Source organism: Diceros bicornis, chromosome 40 (genome assembly GCF_020826845.1).
Source record: "Diceros bicornis minor isolate mBicDic1 chromosome 40, mDicBic1.mat.cur, whole genome shotgun sequence".
Taxonomy (NCBI): Eukaryota; Metazoa; Chordata; class Mammalia; order Perissodactyla; family Rhinocerotidae; genus Diceros; species Diceros bicornis.
In genome coordinates this window covers 14175948-14196471 of record NC_080779.1, presented here as the reverse complement: position 1 = coordinate 14196471, position 20524 = coordinate 14175948, and the positions used below count along the sequence as shown (strand labels likewise).

At 40.6% G+C, this 20524-nt stretch overlaps 1 protein-coding gene and 1 pseudogene across 2 annotated transcripts in view; both read left to right on the top strand.

Moving 5' to 3' along the window:
• Positions 1-8060, top strand: part of MRPL30 (mitochondrial ribosomal protein L30) — a 38765-nt gene extending 30705 nt beyond the window's left edge. For both annotated transcript variants that reach the window (XM_058534489.1, XM_058534488.1), the window contains exons 2-6: positions 1833-1908; positions 3318-3398; positions 7301-7447; positions 7672-7745; positions 7821-8060. In XM_058534489.1, the coding sequence (XP_058390472.1) occupies positions 1858-1908; positions 3318-3398; positions 7301-7447; positions 7672-7745; positions 7821-7953 (486 nt within the window). In that variant the 5' untranslated portion in view covers positions 1833-1857 and the 3' untranslated portion in view covers positions 7954-8060. The remainder of the gene's footprint in view (positions 1-1832; positions 1909-3317; positions 3399-7300; positions 7448-7671; positions 7746-7820) is intronic.
• A 7074-nt stretch (positions 8061-15134) lies between these two features.
• On the top strand, positions 15135-19237 carry LOC131399962 (spermatogenesis-associated protein 31D3-like; annotated as a pseudogene).
• The last annotated feature ends 1287 nt before the right edge of the window (positions 19238-20524 follow it).

Here is a 20524-nt window from a genome sequence, read left to right as displayed (position 1 = left end):
GTGAAGCTAAATGCGTTGGGTTAGTATATAATGCTTAACTTGGGAGAAAGAAGTGTGGTAGAGAAAATAATTTACCATTATCTATTTGACTAGAGGGCCAGAGGATTAAGCATCTCTCCTAAGGAAGTAAAGCATCTCTTCTAAGGAAGCCTCGATACAAAATATATAAACAACCAGCCAAGCAAAGGGGGATGATTTGAACTAGAAATTGTTATGATGTATTGTAACATTTGAGGTCTGAAGCCTGAATGACAGTTACGAAATTCTGATGTACTTCTGAATTCTGAGTTGAGCAGACCATAGCTCTCACCCATCAATTTATTCATGCATTCATCAACAAACAGTGGATGCCGACTGTTTCCTCAGATTGTGTGCTAGATGCTGAGAGTGGAAGATGAACAAGATGAAATTCTTGCTTTCAGGGCACTAAGGATTTAGTAGTTAACTCTTCTGAAACTGAACCATAAATTTGAAAGATTGGTTCAGTTGCTGAGAACTTTTCTGAAGTCTGGCTTTTTTCACGGGACGTCTTGTGTTGATTCCCACAACTCCACTGTGTTGTCCACATCACAGGAAAGACTTGCAGAGGTTGAGTGAGCGAGAATCTGGTGGACACTGAAATACGGCGCTTACCCTATTTTGGTGTGTTTAGGGTATTCTTATTATAGCTTTGTAATAGTTTTATGATCGTAAAAGCTACCATTTATTGAGGGCTTACTGTGTGCCAAGTACTGCTGTAGGTGTTTTTAGCATAACTCATTTGCGAGATAGGTATTATTTTCTTTCTGTTTTTTGGGGAAAAATTGAAACACAAATTAAGTAACCTATCCAAAATATACATGTAGTTCATCAACTTAATCTTTCTGCTTTCAATATATGTCAGTATGGTAGGCTATAATTGTTTTCTGTCTAAGTAAACATGACTTTTTTAGGTCATAGAAGCAGTGCATGTTTGTTAAGAATAGTTTAAAAATACAAATAACCAAAAAAGAGAGTTCTGTTTTACTTTTTAACAGATGTTGTGATTTAGTGAAAATGCACTGGACTAAGAATTAGGAGAACTGGGTTCCAGACCATATACTCTCTCGATAGCTGGATGCCCTTGGGTAAATGACTCAACTTTCTGGCACTCATTTTCCTCATGCATAAAGTAAGAGGGTTGTCAATTTTAATTATAGGAGTTAGGATTTCTTCAGTCCTTTCCAGCTCTTTAATTTTTTGTGATTCTATAACAAAGCATTCTTTTTTTTTTTTAATTTATTTTTATTTATTTATTTTTTTGTGAGGAGATCAGCCCTGAGCTAACATCTGCCAATCCTCCTCTTTTTGCTGAGGAAGACTGGCCCTGGGCTAACATCTGTGCCGATCTTCCTCCACTTTATGTGGGACACCACCACAGCATGGCTTACCAAGGGATGCATCGGTGCACGCCGGGGATCCCAACCGGCGAACCCCGGGCCGCCGCAGCGGAGTGCACGCACTTAACTGCTTGCGCCACCAGGCCGGCTCCAAAGCATCCTTTATCTGCCTTCATTGTTAAAGAATAGTAACCCCGATTTCCCATTTTTGTTGAATCAACCTGGGCTCTAACTCATTTGGTGAAAATAGGATGTGGTTAATGTATAGTTAATACCTATGGTTTTGCTGAACTCTGAATGAAACATTTGTTTTAACGTAATTCTTGCCCTTATTTTTAAAATAACCACAATTTTACTGTTAAACTTCAATCAAGTTTACAGTTAACTTGTTTAGTTTTTTAATACCACAGACGGGGGCACCTTTCCATTTCCAAGACGTATTTGACCCACGGATCTATTTTCTACTTCTCACAGCCTCTAACGAGTGATCCCCACACTCATGGCAGGGATTTTGCGCTCAGTAGTGCAGAGGTCCCCAGGCAGACTACAAGTAAGTGTTTCTTTTCAAGAATTATCTTTCTTCTATTCCTTGAAAACTTTTTCTTTCTCTTTTCTAATTAAAAAAACATACAGGCAAGTTAAATTCTTCACAAGTTCCTTTTTTTAATATAAATTTCTTTTTTAATGTTGGGAGCTAATTTTGTTTGTTTATGGTTTATCTGCTGTTTTATCCCTAAAGATTTGGAATCACAAAAGATCTTTTCCTGGAGAATATGCTGGTAAAAAATGGCCAGTATTGATTCCCCTTGGTCTGCATTAATCTTTTTAAAGTTTTAGGTTTTTTTCCCTTTAATTATGAAAAGAGTATGTTTTCAATCATAGACAATTAGAAAAATATAGACAAGCAGAAGGAAGAGAAACAGTCTCCCAGAGACCATTAATATTTGTATTTTCGTGTATTTCCTTCCTGTCTTTCTTTTAGAAATGGCAGTGGTGCAGCCTGATCTATTCATAGAAGGGCCAGATCTGGTTATAGATAATCATAATGTCAGTTGCTTTACATGCGTTATCTTAACCTCAGATTAATCCTGTGTGGTCAGTATTATTTCCTTTTTGTAGTTGAGGAAACTGACCCTCCAAGAGGTGGAGTGTCTTGTGTCTCGCAGCTGGTAGGCACAGAAACAGGATCAGAAGCCCAGTGTTTCTGGTGTGCCAAAGCCTGTTTTTCCTTTCCCTCCCCCGTTCCCTCCTGCTTATTCTCTGATTGTTTATGCCATCTGTGCAGTACAGGGAGGGCAGGAAGGGAATGATTATTGCCCATCCAGAGAGGAGTTTCCTGGTATGAAGGATTGGTATTGAATCGTTTTTCTTCAGCAGCCGGAGAGAAACAGGACTGGAGGATTGTAAAAAGGGAATGAGGGAGAGAAACTAGGAGTGATGCCACTGTTAGGACTAGAAAGAAAACTGGAAACTCATTTTGGCTTTCTTTTACATTGTATTGTTGAAGGTGAATTATTGCACATTGTCTAGAGCAGGGATTGGCAAACTAGGCCCTGCTGACCAAATTCAGCCCATAGCCTGTTTTTGTAAGTGAAGTTTTTTCAGAACATAGCCGTGCCCATTTGTTTATGTATTGTCTATGGCTGCTTTTGCCCTGCAGTGGCAGAGGTGAGACTTCACAGTGGAAACCGTATAGCCCCAGAGCTGGGAATATTTACTGTCTGGCTCTTTACAGAAAAATATTGCCAACCCCTGGTCTGAAAGTCTATATTTATGTGCCTTTTGCTTTATGATATGTTAGTGGTAAGATGAGATATTTTCTTTCAGCTAGCGGGCTGAGATAAACGTTTAATAATTACAGGTTAGGTAAGAACAGACTTGTCACCTTAAAAGTGGTGGGTACGGATTTTCTGCACTAGACAGAGTTCTAAAAAACAAATGTTTTATTTCATATTTTAGACTGTGACAAAAGGTGTGGAGTCTCTCGTTTGTACAGATTGGATTCGTCACAAATTTACCAGGTCAAGAATTCCAGATAAAGTAAGAGCAAGGTGTTTTTTTTTTGTTTTTCAATGTTACTATTTTTTAAAACATGTTATGGTTTAAAAGGTACCTATTTTTGTAATATTAAAAACTTTCATGTTAAATTATTGGTGGGTGTAGGTAGGAGTGAAGGGTTTAAAACATAGTAGGATTTATGTAAATGATGATTGTTACAAATAAAAATATGCCACTGGCCTTCATAGTAATGGGTTTTTATCATCTCAGAATCTATTTGTTCCTGCTTACGGCTTTTTTCCTTACTATTTTTTGTTTTCCTATCACCATTGTCCTGAGGAAACAGTGGGTCTTCCTCCTGCTCACACTGTCTGTGGCTCTTCGTGTTTACTTTCTGTGTTAACTGTTACTACTTTGGATCTGTGAGTTTTCTCTGCTAGATTTATGCATATGTATCATTCTTTCAGAAAATGCTGGCTAAGCCTTCTATGGATTTGTGTTTTGTTTTGTTTTTTTAAAATGAATAGACTTTCTTAGAGCAGTTTTAGGTTTATAGAAAAATTTAACAGAAAGTACCGAGTTCCCGTATACTCCTTCCCCCGACATACACAGTTACCCTATTGACATCTTGCATTGGTATACATCTGTTATAATTGATGAACCAATATTGACACATTATTATTAACTAAAGTCCATAGTTTACATCAGGGTTCACTCTTTGTGTGGTACATACTGTGGGTTTTGACAAATGCATAATGGCCTTTATCTGCCCTTACAGTATCATACAGAGTAGTTTCATCACCTCGCCTGTTCATCCCTCGCTCTCACCTCCCTACTGATCTTCTTACTGTCTCTACAGTTTTGCCTTTTCCAGAATGTCATATAGTTGGAATCATACATGTCATATAGTTGGAATCATACAGTATGTAGCCCTTTCAAACTGGCTTCTTTGACTTAGCAATGTGCATTTAGGTTCTTGATATCTTGTTGTGACTTGATTGCTTATTTCTTTTTCTTTTTTTTTTTAGTTAACTGTATATTTAATCAAAAGAATGATAAATCATAAGTGAGCTAGAAAATCTTTGGCTAGAACTAAGGAAAAACATGAATTTGAATAGATCAAGTTGTTTTCCATTAAAAGTGGCTGGGGACTCAGAAATCAAACAAGCTTCTGGAAATAACGAAAGCTACATTTTTGTAACCTGAGTTTTGTGGCTGCGCAGCTCATTTGTTTTTATTACTGAATATATTCCATTGTATGGATATACCACAGTTTGTTTATCCATTCACCTGCTGAAGAATACATTGGTTGCCTCAAGCTTTGGGCAGTAGCGAAAAAAGGTGCTATAAACATTTGTGTGCAGGTTTTTGTGTGGACATAAGTTGTCAACTCATTTGAGGTAAACGAGGAATGCAATTGCTGGGTTGTATGCTAAAGACTGTGTTTAGTTTTGTGAAGCCTGGGTGGTTTTTTTCCCCCAGTTTTTTGTATTGTGATAAAATATAACACAAAATATATAACACATATAACATAAAATTTACTTAACCATTTTTCAGTGTACAGTCCAGTGGTATTAAATACATTTATATTGTTGTACAACCATCACCACTATCCATCTGCAAAACTCTTCATCTTGCAAAACTGAAACTCTGTACCCATTAAACACTAATTCCCCAATCCTTCTTTCCCCAGCAACCACCATTCTCTATTGATTTTTTTTTTAAAAATAAAATAGTGTTACCATTGACTATTTTGATACCTTTAATTGCATGATGTTCTTTTATCGGAAACCACTTTATTTTTCAAGTCATGGTCTTTCCGCTGCTGTCCTTTCCGCAACTGTATTGTCATATATCTTTCCATGTTTCTTAGTCTGTAAACTTCCAGAAGAAAAGGATAGACGCAAATGTTAGCATTCGTTTAAAATGTACAAGGCAGTGATTTTGATCACCAGCTGTAGCAAATGTGAAAACATTTAAACTTCATAGAAATAACTCTGAGATGTGTATCTCCAGCCCTTGCCGTCTTCTGAACTTATCCTGCACTCTCAAATGGTTTCTAGACCTTGCTGCAGGTAACTCATAGGTATTTCAAGTTAAACATATTTAAAGTGAACCTCATTGTCTTACTTTCCTTCCAAACAACCAAACAAAAAGAGGGTGCTGGTTCTGTATTAGTTATGTCAGTTAATGTTACCATCCTCTACCTGATTTCCCAGACCAGAGGCCTCTGAGTCAATCACAACCCCTTTCTCCTTCACCCACCACAAGCCCATCTATTTTACTGCCCCAAGTCCCCAAATCAGTCCTTTTCTGTTACGACTACTGTAGTTCAGGCTCCAACCCATGGCCGTAACTGCTTCCTAACTTGATTTCCTTGCACCAGTCTCCTGTCTCCAGTTCATTTTATTCTCTTGTAAGAGTTCTCTTTCTGAATCTCTTTGAAATATGGTCACGTTGCTTCAAATCTTCAGCAGCTCAGGATCCCTTCTGGAAATTTGTAAAGGCTCAGCATAGTTGAGCATAGTTTAACTTCATCCCCTGCATTGCTTTGCATGCTTTTTCCTACTTTAGCCACATGGAACCACTTGGTTTTCCCAAATATTTCATTGCTCTTCACACCATTTCTTTGTAACTTCTTTTCTTTGGCACACCTGCCTAATCCTCTGCCTGCTGCTATTCTCACCCTACATCTTTTCAAAATCTCCAGAAAAATATGAGCAAAAAGAACTGAAAAGCACCTTTAATCCTTCACACCTGGAGACAGCTATTGTCAACATCTTCCACATCCTTTTCTGTTGTATGTTTATAAAGATGTGAATTGACTCATATATAATGCTTGTCTAGCTGCTTTCTTCATTTAGCAATATAATGTGAACCTCTCAGTGGATAAGTTAATGATGGAATAATATCCTTTTTGATTAAAGTACCATTTTTTTTGTCCTTCCTTGGTTTGATTCCACAGTTATGACTCTTGATCTAATGTCTTTGAGACTTTTATACATGTATAAGCATATATACATATTATTATATATGATTCTTAGACTCAATATTTATAGACTATATCATATATACACACTCATGTGTTTGGTACAGATGAAACAAATACAAGATGCTATAGTGGTGTGGAAATTTGGGGTTTTTTGCTCCAGAATATATTATGGCCATCCTTCAATGTTAGTACCTGCAAAGATAGTAAACCTTATTCATTTTAATGGCAGCATTGTATCCAGCAGGAGACATCATAATTTATTTAGTTGCATCATATTTTATTTAGATTTATTATTATTAGTTTTATTTAGAATGTATGAATCATAATTTATTTATTCTATTAAGAAACATGAATGTAGCCTTCAAATTTTTGAGTCTCACAAATGGTGTTATAATGTACATCTTATTCAATACATTTTATGTACTTATGGAAGTTTTCTTGTGGGATAGCTCCCTAGAACCTTTTTGGTTCTTAGAGAATCAGTGCAAGTGTCAGCTCTGTGAAGCCGTTTCTGATCCTAATAGGCAGTCATTTGTCTGTATTTTCATAGTACTTTGTACATACTTTTTTATAATGCTCATGTGTCATTGTAAATTTATTTATCTTTGTTCCCCTACTTGAATGGGGGAGGGGATTGCAGCCCAGTGCCCAGCATATATAGTGCTAATATATTCTCTTGGCATTTGAACTCTTTAGTGTCATTTGGTTACTTCTGTTTTGCTCTTAAAAGAACAAAACAAAACAAAAAAATCCTTCCCTGTCTGATATTTTCCTAAGAGTATGAAATTCTGAGACTCCATCTATCTGAGTCATCAGACTGGTAGAAATGTTCAATTTGAGGATGAGCATTATAGGAAGATTCGGGATGAGATCATTATGTAGTTGTTTGAGGGTTAGGTACATAGAAACTGTGTAAGTTGAAAATTTACCATTTGTAATTCTTCCTTTCTAGGTTTTTCAGCCTTCACCCGCAGATCATGAAAAATATGGTGGAGATCCACAGCACCCTCATAAACTGCATATTGTTACCAGAATAAAAAGTACCAAAAGACGTCCATACTGGGAAAAAGATATAATAAAGATGCTTGGATTAGAAAAAGTATGCAATTATTTTAGTCATCTTCAATGTTTAAATTTTCTTAAAATTTTATACTTTTTAAACTTTAAGGTATATTTTTATTATTTCTTTTGTTTAAATGTATTCAGTGTAATTTATTCGAAAGTTTGATTTAAACAGAATGAGCCTTCAGCTTAACATTTTATTGAAACACGGGACCATCTGCTTTTGAAAGTGATCCATAACATTGTTTCCTTTGTTTGTAGGCACATACTCCTCAAGTTCACAAGAATATTCCTTCAGTGAATGCAAAACTGAAAGTGGTTAAACATTTGATAAGGTTTGTTATTTATTTCAGCAGTTTTTAAAAATTTGTTACCTCGTATAATTCTAAAAGCATTTTCTTATGTCACAGAATCAAGCCCCTGAGGTTGCCACAAGGACTTCCAGCCGAGGAGGACATGGCTAACACGTGTCTCAAGAGCACTGGGGAGTTGGTAGTGCGATGGCATCTAAGCCCTGTGGACCCGGAAGCAATTAAGTCCTAATGCCAGGGCAGTTTCAGGTTAAAAAGTGCAGATCGTTTTTATTTAAAGATGGTGAGAAAGTATTTTCATTAAAATATATTTTAAGTACTAGTCATTTTCACTGACTACACATGGTGTGATTCTTCCTTACTATAAACTAGGAGGTTTTAGTGCTGTTATTTGGTTTAATTCTCTCCCCATTCCCCCTAATAGTTTCACTGCAAAATAGGTAAGAATGACATTATTTGAACGTCTAGGTTCAGATGTCACCTTAGCAATTGTCATTAACTTTTTAAAAATATTTTTTTCTCGTTTAATTGAATTAACAGCAAATTCTGTGAGTGGCCCTTTGAGTGAACAGTGTGTTGTGTGTTGGAGAAATCCAGAGCCGACCAGAACATGGTCCCTGCCCTTCAGGAGCTCAGTCTCTTCTGCTAGAGAAGAGAGATTCAGCCAAAGTCATGAAACATTGGGTACGGCTAGATCTGTAGTGTCTATAAATACATATGTGGACTTGTCTTCATTTTACTCTTAAATTTAGTACCAAAAATAGTATCTCTTTTCTAATGATAAATCTAATTTGGTCTAAACTTTATTGATGTTCTTTGAATTCCTAAGAAACCTCTGTCAACAGTTGAGGTTGCTATTTAGAAAAAGAAAAAGAGGGGCCAGCCCCGTGCCCTAGTGGTTAAGTTCAGTATACTCCACTTTGGCGTCCCAGGTTTGGTTCCTGGGCAAGGACCTGCACCTCTCGTCGGCAGCTGTGCTGTGGCAGCAACCCACATGCAAAATAGAGGGAGATTGGCACAGATGTTAGCTCAGGGCCAATCTTCCTCAAGCAAAAAGAGGAAGATTGACAACAGATGTTAGCTCAGGGCAAATCTTCCTCAGCAAAAAAAAAAAAAAAAAGGGAGAATTATTTTATTTCCTTTTTTTCTGTTTCAGATACCTGAGGGGTGGGGAGAAGTACGAATTTTAGGAGAGGTGCAGTACTGGGAAATTCTGTGGCAGCTAATGGAAGATGATGGTGAAGAATCTCTGAATTCTAGTTACACTTTATTTTCATTCGTCTCTTGTAATATTTTGCTTGGGCGGCAATAACACTGGCATACTCATTGTTTGTGGTCCCAATGTCCATCCTGTCATAGGTCTTGATGCTTTTGGGCATCAAGCAGAAGTGCCACCTGAAATGAAGCCAGATTTCATTAATTAATGAGCTTAAAGGCAATTACAGTTTTAATTCAACAATTAATGAATATCCAGTACGTGTAAGGCCTAGAGGGAGCATAAGGCAGAAGGACCCTAACTTTAAAGAGCTCATTCTAATTGGAGAGAGACCTGTCTGCCACAACAAAAGGTGTCCTTGCTGCAGTTGGGTTGAGGACAACTGTAAAAAGCTGGCCCCTGCTAATTTATTGCCATCTCTTTTGCTATGCTAACATTAATGTTGGTTAAAATGGGGGAAAGAATATTGGCTAATTTTTACCCAAAGAGTCTAATAAAGTTTGGGTAAGTAATTTTAACCTCAACGGCCCAGGACTAGAGGAAAGGATTAAATGTTAAGTTGAATATTTAGAAATGAAATTGTCTAGAATAGGAAGAGTCTATAGGGAGAATATGGGCATAGGCTAGTGCATTAGTTTTCTATTGCTGTGTGACAAATTATCACAAACTTCGCTGCTAAAAGCAACACATACTTATTATCTCACCATTTCTGTGGGTCAGATGTCTGGGCTTAGCTGGGTAGTCTGCTTAGGGTCTCACAAGGCTAAAAAAAGATGCCAGCCGAAGCTGGGTTCCCGTCAGAGCCTTGACTGGGAAAGTATCTGCTTCCAAGCTCTCAGGTTGTTGGCAGAATTCATTTCCTTCTGGCTGTAGGATTCATGGCAAGTTGCTTCTTTAAAACCAGCATTGGAGAGAGAGACTCTAGCAAGATGGGTGCTATACTCTTAGGTAATCGTGTAAATGCAGTCATGTACATTCCATCACTTTTGTTGCATTCCATTGATTAAAAGCAAGTTACAGGTCCCGTCCACACTCAAGGAAGAGGGGAATTACACATAGGTGTGACTACCAGGGGGCAAGGATCATGGGGACCTCCTTAAAGTCTACCTGCCAAGCTTGGTAAGTCCATCCTCAAGCTGGACCCAGGATATTCCCCAGATTGGCATTCCTTTGCCTCACATCATCATTTCGAAACCTTATAAGGACTTCTCCCTTAGTCTTGTCTTTGTGTGTCTGTCTTGACACGAGTACAGCCATGTTTGGCCGCTCCATTGACCTATAGCCACCAGCACACAAAGAAATACAAAGCTGCTTTCTGTGTGGTGGGAACTGGCCTTTTTCCGGGAACTGGCCTTTCTCCCACGGAGAGAGTTGCAAGTTGTAACATTTCAAGGCTCTTGGAGCGTCGTAGCGCGGGATGGACTGGCCATCTGTGCCGGGCTAAGATGATAACCAAAGAGAACGATGCATGTACACAACTACTGGGCTGGGACGTTAGCCAAGGGGCTCAGTGCACGTACGCCACTGATAACCATTTTGTGCGTGGGAACACTAGATGCTTGCTCTGTAAACTCTGTAACTGCTTATATAAACTGCTGGAAACTGAGACCTGGTGAGAGTTCCACCTGTGGAAGGGACACCTTGCCCAGGACGTGTGATCCTTGCCCAGCCGCGTCGATTGACAGGGCTCTCCCGGCAGTGGGGCATGGATGTTGTGAGTAATTGATTTGATGTGAAGTAATTGATTTGATATGAAGTAATTGATTTGATGTGTTCTCTTTTCAGTCAACCTGGTGTTTCTCTTTCCGGTTGATTTGTGTCATTTCCCTTCATTCGATCTGGTGTTTGCCTTTCCGATCGATTTGATGTTTTTCCCTCTTAATATTTGACCTATTCGGATCTGTTTGCAGACTATCGCCTTTACTATCCTCTATATAATAAAATATACCTTCAGTTCATTTGTTTGGAGTGGAAAGTGTCTTTTACATCTCCGATCGAATCTCTAAACCTCTCATAACAGTGTCTGAGAATTGCTTTATTTAATTTCATCTGCCTTGTTTCAGGAGGTTTTGTCTGGCTTCTCATTGGTGAGCATTGCCCTTTGGTCAAGCTCAGAGAGATGAAGTTACCCAAGCACTAGCTTTAAAGACCATTCCAGTTCTCTTAAGGTCTTCTCAATCTAAAATGGCACCTCTTCCAGGCCAAACACCTGTTTGCTTCATCTTTTCTTGTTACAATACTAACTATCATTCTAACTGGCGTGATTTCAGCAAGGACAATTTGGAATTGCACTGGCCAGTTTGGGGAGCTTTCGACATGAGCCAGATTGTTTATTTGGCAGGTCCTTTAGAACAAAAAGCGAAGAAACCCCCATGAGGAGATTATTTGTTGTATTTGTCTTAAAAAATAGATCATTTGTTTAATATAGGTGATATCCTCTCCTTCCTTTCCATACTTAGAGGAGCAGTAAGTACTGGCTTTTTGATCACACAGCTTGATAAAATTTTCAGGGGGCCAAGTTACTATCCAAACTATCAATCACTCTCTTTGTGTGTGTATATATGTCAAAATCATTTTCTACATCTGAACTTTTCTCCCTTAATTAACTTTAAAGACCTTAGGTAAGTAATTAAGTTAATTAATAAAGAGTCTTTGAACTCACACAATTGAACAACAAAAAAACAAACAACCCGATCAAAAAATGGGCAGAGGAAATGAACAGACACTTCTCCAAGGAAGATATACAGATGGCCAATAGGCACATGAAAAGATGCTCAACATCACTAATCATCAGGGAAATGCAAATCAAAACAACACTAAGATACCACCTCACGCCTGTTAGAATGGCTATAATCACCAAGACAAAAAACAACAAATGTTGGAGAGGATGTGGAGAAACAGGAACCCTCATACACAGCTGGTGGGAATGCAAATTGGTGCAGCCTCTATGGAAAACGGTATGGAGATTCCTCAAAGAATTAAAAATAGAGATTCCCTATGATCCAGCCATCCCACTACTGGGAATCTATCCAACGCACCTGAAATCAACAATCCAAAGAGGCTTATGCACCCCTATGTTCATTGCAGCATTATTCACCATAGCCAAGAAGTGGAAGCAACCTAAGTGTCCCTTGACTGACGATTGGATTAAGAAAATGTGGTATATATATACAATGGAATACTACTCAGCCATAAAAAAAGACAAAATCGTCCCATTTGCAACAACATGGATGGGCCTGGAGCGTATTATGTTAAGTGAAATAAGCCAGAAAGAGAAAGACAAACACTGTATGATCTCGCTCATATGTGGAATATAAACCAACACATGGACAGAGAAAACTGGACTGTGGTTACCCGGGAAGTGGGGGTGGGGGGTGGGCACAAGGGGTGAAGGGAGTCATATATGGGGTGATGGACAAACAAAAATGTACAACCCAAAATTTCACAATGTTAGAAACCATTAAAACATCAATAAAAAAAAAAATAAAGAGTCTTTGGAAGTCTGGAAGGTTTCCAAGAAACAGATACAATACATTAATGACTAAATAGAAATTTTACTCTTATTTGTTAGAATGGCAGTCAATTAACAAATGATGAAAATGCCTTTGGATAATATTGTTTATAGTTATTTTTTCCTCCTCAAAATTATTCAAATGATATGAAATAAGCGCTCATGGAGAAAATATAGCTAAACAATTCTCTATCTTTTGTTCTCTAATTTTCTTTGCTTTCTGGAAGAAAGAAAATTTGTTGATCACTTTAGTTAAAGATAATATAAACAGTTAATTATACCAGGTGCAATAATTACAGAGAAATACAAATATGTATACAGCAAAATGGGTATGATTTTCTGTTTGTTAATAAAATTGCTTATTCCGATGATAATTTAGTATGAGATGTACTTTTTAAATTTAATATACTGAAGAATTAGTTCTATTTTAAAGCTATAAACTTTAAATTTATTAAATATATATGCACATGCCTAAATACATGCATATAAAGATAAATTACAGCAATTTGTGCACGAATAACGTAAAATAAAAGTAAAAGTGGAATTTGGGTAAGCTAAGCTATTTTTGCCCAGATTCCTTTTTTCATCAAATGATTTCCTATTTGTAGATACTTATCACATATCTTGTCTTCTCTAAAAACTGTTTATGATTTTGCCTTTCCCAAAGTCATACCTAAATCTAAAATAATAAAATTATTAAGATGTATTTTATGCCTAAGCTATCTGTGGGTTTCTAAAGTGGTCGTCAGATAACACAGAGATTTACTGTTCACCACATAAAAGTAAGGGCAATAGGAATGATTTGGTTTGTCTAAAAATTCTCCAAACTTTAATTCAAAATAATTATGAGCATTTTTATCTACCAAGCTTGATGTTAACACAAACCTGACAAATCAGGGAGTTGATCTGACTTGGTTAATTATATATAAGTAAATTCTATTAAATATCTTTCAATGAATATATGTTTTTCAAGTGAAAAGAAACAGAATCATGTTTAGACACAAAGACTGGTACAGTATCTCCCACAAGATTGTTTCCATTATTCTACATCCACAAATCCTCCTCTTACTCCGACCTCTTTTCTTTTTATTGTAAATCTGAACAGGCACCAGGAAACTGATTCAATTAAATAGAAATCACCAGAGGCCCATTGCTTATTTCCATCTTTCGTTAGATCCAGGGGCCAAGACATATAAATCTACCTTGTCTAAGAACTAAGCCACAGCAACAAAAGTGTGAAAACTCCAGTTGATTTAGTTCTAGAGTCTCCACTAAACTTAATGGTTTCCTGTGTGCTGCTCTGTATAGACTCGTCCAATGACAATGCACCCTCAGCATTTTTCAGCGAGTCACTTAACCTCTGAAGTACTGTTGCTTTCCCTTCACACATCACTGACCAGTACTGCAACGCTTGAAACCCAGGCACCTCCTTCCCTCACCCCGAAAAGGAAAAGCTCATAATTGCTTACCTCAGGGAATTATCCATACACTGCACAGACCTTCTAAAGACTCCCTTGGATAACTGATTTAATTGTGTGTGTGGATTATTCATACTTAGAAAGTAAAGCTAAAAATGGCCAACCAGGCTATGTCATCAGATTCAAATTTACCCTTGAAGTATAAGCTTTTCTCAGAAGTAGTATCTATTCATTTTGGCTACATTAATTGCCCTCTCCCATATCTGACAACAAAAGTAAATATTTATACTAATAGGATAGGTATATGATTTGGAGTTAGTCTGACTTTGAAATGCTTTAGAAACAAATGTTCTGACCGTTACAGGAACCTCTATAAAATTAAAACAAATGAAGGAGACTTGACATGCTTTGCTATCATGTAAGGAGAGGGCCATAATAAAAATGGAGTTTATCAAAAATGTTTTGTGATATTACCCACAAAGCAGAGAAAAATTGCCAGCAGTATTGAACCGACATTGGTAGGGTAATTTTAAGGATATTACTGAGGATATTTCCAGTGCACATCCTACCTGCCAACAACACAGTCCTGACAAGATCATGACAAGATTGGACAAGAACCTCAATGCCCCTTTGAACACCTCCTTGATTTCCTCTAGGCTGGCCAATGGGAGTTTGTACTTCTTGCTGCATTTACACACTACACGGCAAGTTGAACTGTGGATATTAGGATAAAGAGAAAAGCCACCTGATTCTCTAGAAGACTCGACTGGATTCTGAGACGTCTTCATTGCCTGAGTTTTATGATCTAGGACCTTAGCTTTAAGAGTTGTTACAAGACTCATAATCCTTTTGTTTCTGGTAATTGCCTGTTACAGTTTGTTGACGTATCCTGTCCAAAAACTTAAATGCTGTGCAGCCATTGTCATATCAGATGAATCAACAACTCATCCTACAAGAGAAGGGGGAATTAGCCCTAGTCCAACGACAGACTGTGCCCTCTGGACATCCTCCTGGTCCAGGAAAATCTTGACAACAGTGAAAATCTGGGTGGCATGGATTAATGTTTTGTGCCCTGCCCTTGGCCAAAGAGGGGAATTAGAGAAAAGCAACTTCTGACAGCGAGGAACTGGTGTTTCTAGGAGCTGGCCTGGCACTCATGTAACAAGCAATTTCACAGAACACCAGCGTCAGATAAAGCCATTCTGAATGTGATGGATCAAGGCAAAACAAGACCACTCCATAATCGTGTCTGAGCACAGACAAAAACCATGAACGTTGTTCAAGCCAGGAAAATAACCAAACATCCTCTCTTCTGGGTAAGAGGGGTGATTGCTGCTGCTTTGTCACATAGTTTTAGCCTCACTTCATTCCTCTCACCTTCTGGAAAAGATGCATTAAGGTACCGATCATAGAATGATCTCTTTTTCCTGACAGCATCCAATCCAGAGCAAACCCTGCTTCTTTGAGCCCTCATCAAAATCATCTCATAACAGCCCAAATCGTATAAAGTCCTTTCCAAACCCCTCTCCCCGAGATGCCCCACAGTTCCCTGTGGTGTGCTTCTCCCTCACTGCAATGAGCAATAAACAGAACTGGTTTGGCTACAGGTGTGTTTCTGGTGGACTGTGGCTAGAGAGCATTCTCAATCTAGTTCTTGTGGCCCTCAGAGTCTGAGCTCCTGCGAGTCTCCCCTTGAGGATCATTCTGCTCAGCCTCAACCTGCTGTAGTATCTCTTTGCTCCTACCTTCACCACAGGAGCCCAGTCTCCTGCTTTCCCAGCTTGGAGAGCTTGGCAGAAAGAAACAGGCAGCATGGGACCTGCTTTCTCTTCAGCATGAGGGATTAATCACTTCCCCTCTTTCTGTATTCCTTTTCCTGACCTGCCTAGTGCAATTCCATGGCCCCAGGATAGCTTGGGTTGACAGGAGTGGGGAATCTCTAGGCAAGAGAATGTGTAGTAAAGCCTTGGGGTGAGAAATGCGGTGTGGGGAACAGGATGGAGTAACCTTCAGGTGCCTCTAGCCTTGCCAGGACCTCCTGTCCCTGTTCTGCCCCTTACTGCAGCGTGTACCCTGTCCCCTGCCACCCCCGGGCAAGCTCCCTGATAAGGGCAGCCGTCAGCAACTGTATCAGGATCCTGGCAGCGAGGTGTCTTCTACATATAATATATACACGTACGTAGTGTCTTCCAAAGCTGGCATTCGGCTGTTTAGGGAAATTTAGAAGATGCTGCTTCCTCTGTGCCCACTCGCCATCCACAGCCCTCTTTCCGAGCCCCCTATAGCGCTGGCCTCCACCTTCCTGGTGGACCCTATGAGCCTTTCTGCTGGAGTGCCCCACACAGGCCCATTTTCCCTCACTGCACCCGTCTAGGCTCCCAGCAATTATCCCTCATTGTCTCCTTCCTCATCAGTGGACCCTGCCCCTATCACACTCTTTCACCTCATCACTGGCTTTTGTTCTGCCACCAGAGCCCTCTCTACCATGGCCCCTCACTTTCTCACTGACATTTCCCTCTCCCATGGATGGTCTTACCACCTTTGCTCCAGAATCCCCTGGCCGCTGTGTCCTGCTAATCTTCATTGTCCTCTTTTCACTTTCTCTCATCCACCACCCCCCATCTTCCTCATCTTGGCCAATGAGATCTCTGTCACTAGACTCCACCTCCTCTCTCCTTCCCATTGTTGGCCTTCTTTCTGTCACCAGAGCCTGTTTTGCCCCTGGATCCCACAGTCTTAATGGACCATCTCCTCAGCCCCCACTCTAGCACACTCAGATACTGGATCGTTTTCCCCAACTAAGCCCCGACTGTGTCTCTAGACTGTTGCTCCTAGCCAGATCCCATTCTCTCTCAGGTTATCAACCTCTCACCCAACTTGACCCACCCTATAAATACAGAATCATTTGCCTGTGATCTTCCACCACCATGACTGTCAGACACCACTATAACTCTGACTCAATTTGACTTAATTCCAATTCTACTAATTGTCCCAGAGAACTCATGTCCAAATAACCCTCGTTGGTTGGCCTCTTCTGTCCCCACAATCTCAGGCATCAACCTCTCAAATCTGCCCATTTCAGCCTCTGCCAAAAGCTTGTTCCTCCTCACCTTATCACAATGAAACTTCTAGCAAGAGCTTCTTTTCTTCCATTCATTGAAAGTTTCTCTCTGGGGAGATCCTGCAATAGGGATATTGAGATCGGTAGCTTCTTTCTTGTCAGCCATGAAATCAAGAAATTCCTGGAGATACAAGTCACAAAGAGAGTGGAGTTTAAGATTTGAGAGAAGAAAGAAAAGAAGGAGCCATTTCTAAATCACCAGGGGCTAGACTACCAACTGAAATCTTCTTGGAAAACCGTAGAGTTGCTAACATACCAACTGAAATCTTCTGGGAAAGCCTTAGAGTCACTTGCTAACATACCAACTGAAATCTGGTGGAAACCTTAGAGTCACTTGCTAACAAGTAGGACACCACAGTTCCTCAACCTTTCTAGAATACTGAAAACAAACCAGAGTGGCTGCACAGTCCTCAGCAGCCCCAACTCCTTGAGACCTTGTGGGACCATTTGCAGCCAGATATTCTGATGTCTCCTCTCTCTGCACAGTGAGCCTCTGGTGGTTATTGTCCTGGTCTCTGGTAGCTGTTCCCCATTAAAGTCTCCTTTTGCTTAGCCCCCCTCCCTCCAGTCCAAATGTAGGCTAAAGAGTCCCCACTGGCCCCAGCCCCTGCCCCCCCTTAGGCCTAATCCCATCCCTTTTCCTAAGCCCTGCTTCAACCCCAGCCCTACCTCAGGTTCAGATCCAGTGCTCCGCCCCCCCCTTCCTCTCTCCCACTTACACCATCTTCTTCTCTACTCCATTAGTGCCTATGGAGTACATTTCCCTGGAGTCCATAACGAGGTACAGTCTCTCATCCTGACTGAAATTCAACACCTGGAATGGCTCTTGTTGAAGAAGCATCTAGAAAGTAAGTGGGATTTACCCTCTGTGGTCTGAGGATCTCAGGAAGCCTTTAGTCCTCCAGCTTCCAACCTTCCCCCGTCCAGCCTGGCCTCCCAGGCCTATGTACCACAACCTCTGAGAAAATTATCAGAAACATCTCAGTCAGAAAGCAAACATGGACCCTCACGCCCTGATTTCATTGACCTGGAGAAGATTCTTGGGTATAGTCTAGGAAGATGCCCAGAAAACAACTTCTCAAAGGGCTCAGAAAGCTACCCAATAAAGGGTCTAGGGCCTATGTCTGAAAAGGGAGTTGGTGAGTCACTCAGGACACGACACAATGAATGACTTATCTCAAGGGGCTCAAGGGAGAACCTAGGCCAGAAGCAACTGGAAAATACCCAGAGTTGCACATGAGCAAGAAATGGGGGCAGATCAGAGTAGGACCCCTAAAGGTATGTGCTGTTCATGACTTGCTGCTGACTATACTTTGCCCCCTCCTGGGAATTCCCATACCCACAAGGAAACCAGAAATTTGTCACCATCAGTGGGTGGGGGACATGTCTTGGGAGAGTTCTTTCCTTGATCCAGGCACTCAGCAGGTGATAGAAGCCCACATTATACAGTGTTGAGTCAGGTTGAGATGGGGCCTATCCCTCAAGACCTTGAATCCATAACACTTTAAGCTGAGAGAGGTGCCATCCTGGCCCCTTTGCCAGTCTGCCTTTCTCCTTTCAGCCACCCATGTAAATACAGCTGAGGTAATAAGCTCCTTGGAGGAAACTCTCAGGCAGGCTGGGGAGACAACCTGATGACAAAAATGTAGTCCTTATCTGGGGTAGTCTTCACCTGCCACTCACTTGTGGACAAGAAAGGTAAGAGGGCTTTGAGATGTTCCCCTCTGATATTTTTCAAGGGTTTTTAGAGGTTCCTCCAACTGAGAAAGAGAAAAGGCAAACTTTTCAGCCACAACAGACAAAACCTGGCAGAGTGAGACTGTACTGGGAGCCAACAGAGGCCACCCACAGGTGACTACAAGTCAAGCAATGGCAGGAAATACTGAGGAATGAGAGTGGGAACTGTACGCCAAGAGACTACAGCCCTGGAATAGCAATGCCCCAGAAGCAGAGTACAAAGGGGAGAGAGGGCCCAGAAGGAAGGAATGCCCTAATGATTTACAGTCTAGGAAAAGGATATTGGAGATGGATACAGGAATTCCTTCAAGGGCCAAAGAGTCCAAGGAGATAGTCAAGACCAAGGAGTCCCCTACTCCTCAACCCCAATCAGGAGATGTTCTGAGAGCCAGTGAGCTGGAAATCTTCCAGAAGGTACATAGGGCTCTGAGTAGTCTAGGAACTTCAGTGACCAAGGAATGCTCCCCACCACAAAGGATGTTGGTTGACCAAGATTCAGGAAAGCCATGTCTTAGCTTGCTTAGAAGCTTGCTTGTGAGTTAAAGCTCAGATTAGAGCTGGATCTGCAGAGCTGCCCCCACCAGCATGGGCCAAGGATTGCAGGAACCTCAGTCCTGACCACTGCCTTAGGTGTAGTCTTCTGCAATGTGTCCCTTAAACCAGAAAAAGCTTCTTCATTCCTTCCTAGAAGGAAAATTTCAAAGAAAAAAATTCTGGGTGGAGAAAACCTGTTTGTTTTGATGCTAGCATCCTTTGAAGAGGACAATCTCTGTTTCTCATAATCAAGGATATTCTTCCCAAATCTACTTGATTCTTCCAATAGGAGAGTGGTGTCTTCTGTCTGTACCATGTTTGGGGTCTAGGTTTAGGGAATCCCAGGAGCTTGGACTTAGAGAAAGAAAGGGGTCAGCTTCACATCTTAGTATGTGCTTTGTCTTCTGAAGGTGACAAGAGTCATGGAGGGAGATTGACCGTGTCACTGCATGTCTGTGGTGAGAAAGCCTGCTGAGTACGAGGGCAGTCAGGCCCAGCCTGGAATTACAAGGCCCCAGGGAAGGTGGTGTGTGGGGACTATCGTGACCCCAGTGTGGCATGAATCCATCAGTCCTAAATACCAGAAAATTCGCTCTTTGCTCCTGCAAAATTTGAGGTCTAGAAGGAGTGGATGGAGAAGAGGCCTAGGTGTTATGTCTGCCTTCTTGGTTTACTCACAGCCAAAAGCAGCACCCAGAGAGCAGCATCTTGCATCAGGTTCCATGCCCCAGTCCCTGCAGGGTGATGCAATGAGCTGGATGTTAGCTGCACAATGGGGTACTCCACAGGAGAAGAGTACCCAAATTAGGAAACACTGATCTTATGTAGAGCTGTTGGCACATCTGCTCATCTTTTGAGAGAGAGAGGAAGAGACAGAGAGAGAGAGAGAGAGACTTCTCTTACCCTGAAATGTAAGCAAATGTCTCCCAGGAGCGTAGGGAAGGGCTTTATCTTTATTACCCTGAGATGTCTCCAGGGAGGTACATCTCTAAATTTCTCAGGAGGGATACTCTGTCTCTAGGCTGTTGCTATTTACATGTCTTTGGCTCAGAAGTCTGAATCAAGTAGTGTGAGAAATACAGAGAAAATGATCTCTCAACACGAAGGGGGATCTAGAGCAGTCAGTAGTTTCTCTGTTTTTTTGTGTGTGTGTGAGGAAGATCAGCCCTGAGCTAACATCTATTGCCAATCCTCCCCTTTTTGCTGAGGAAGATTGGCCCTGGGCTAACATCCATGCCCATCTTCCTCTACTTTATATGGGACGCC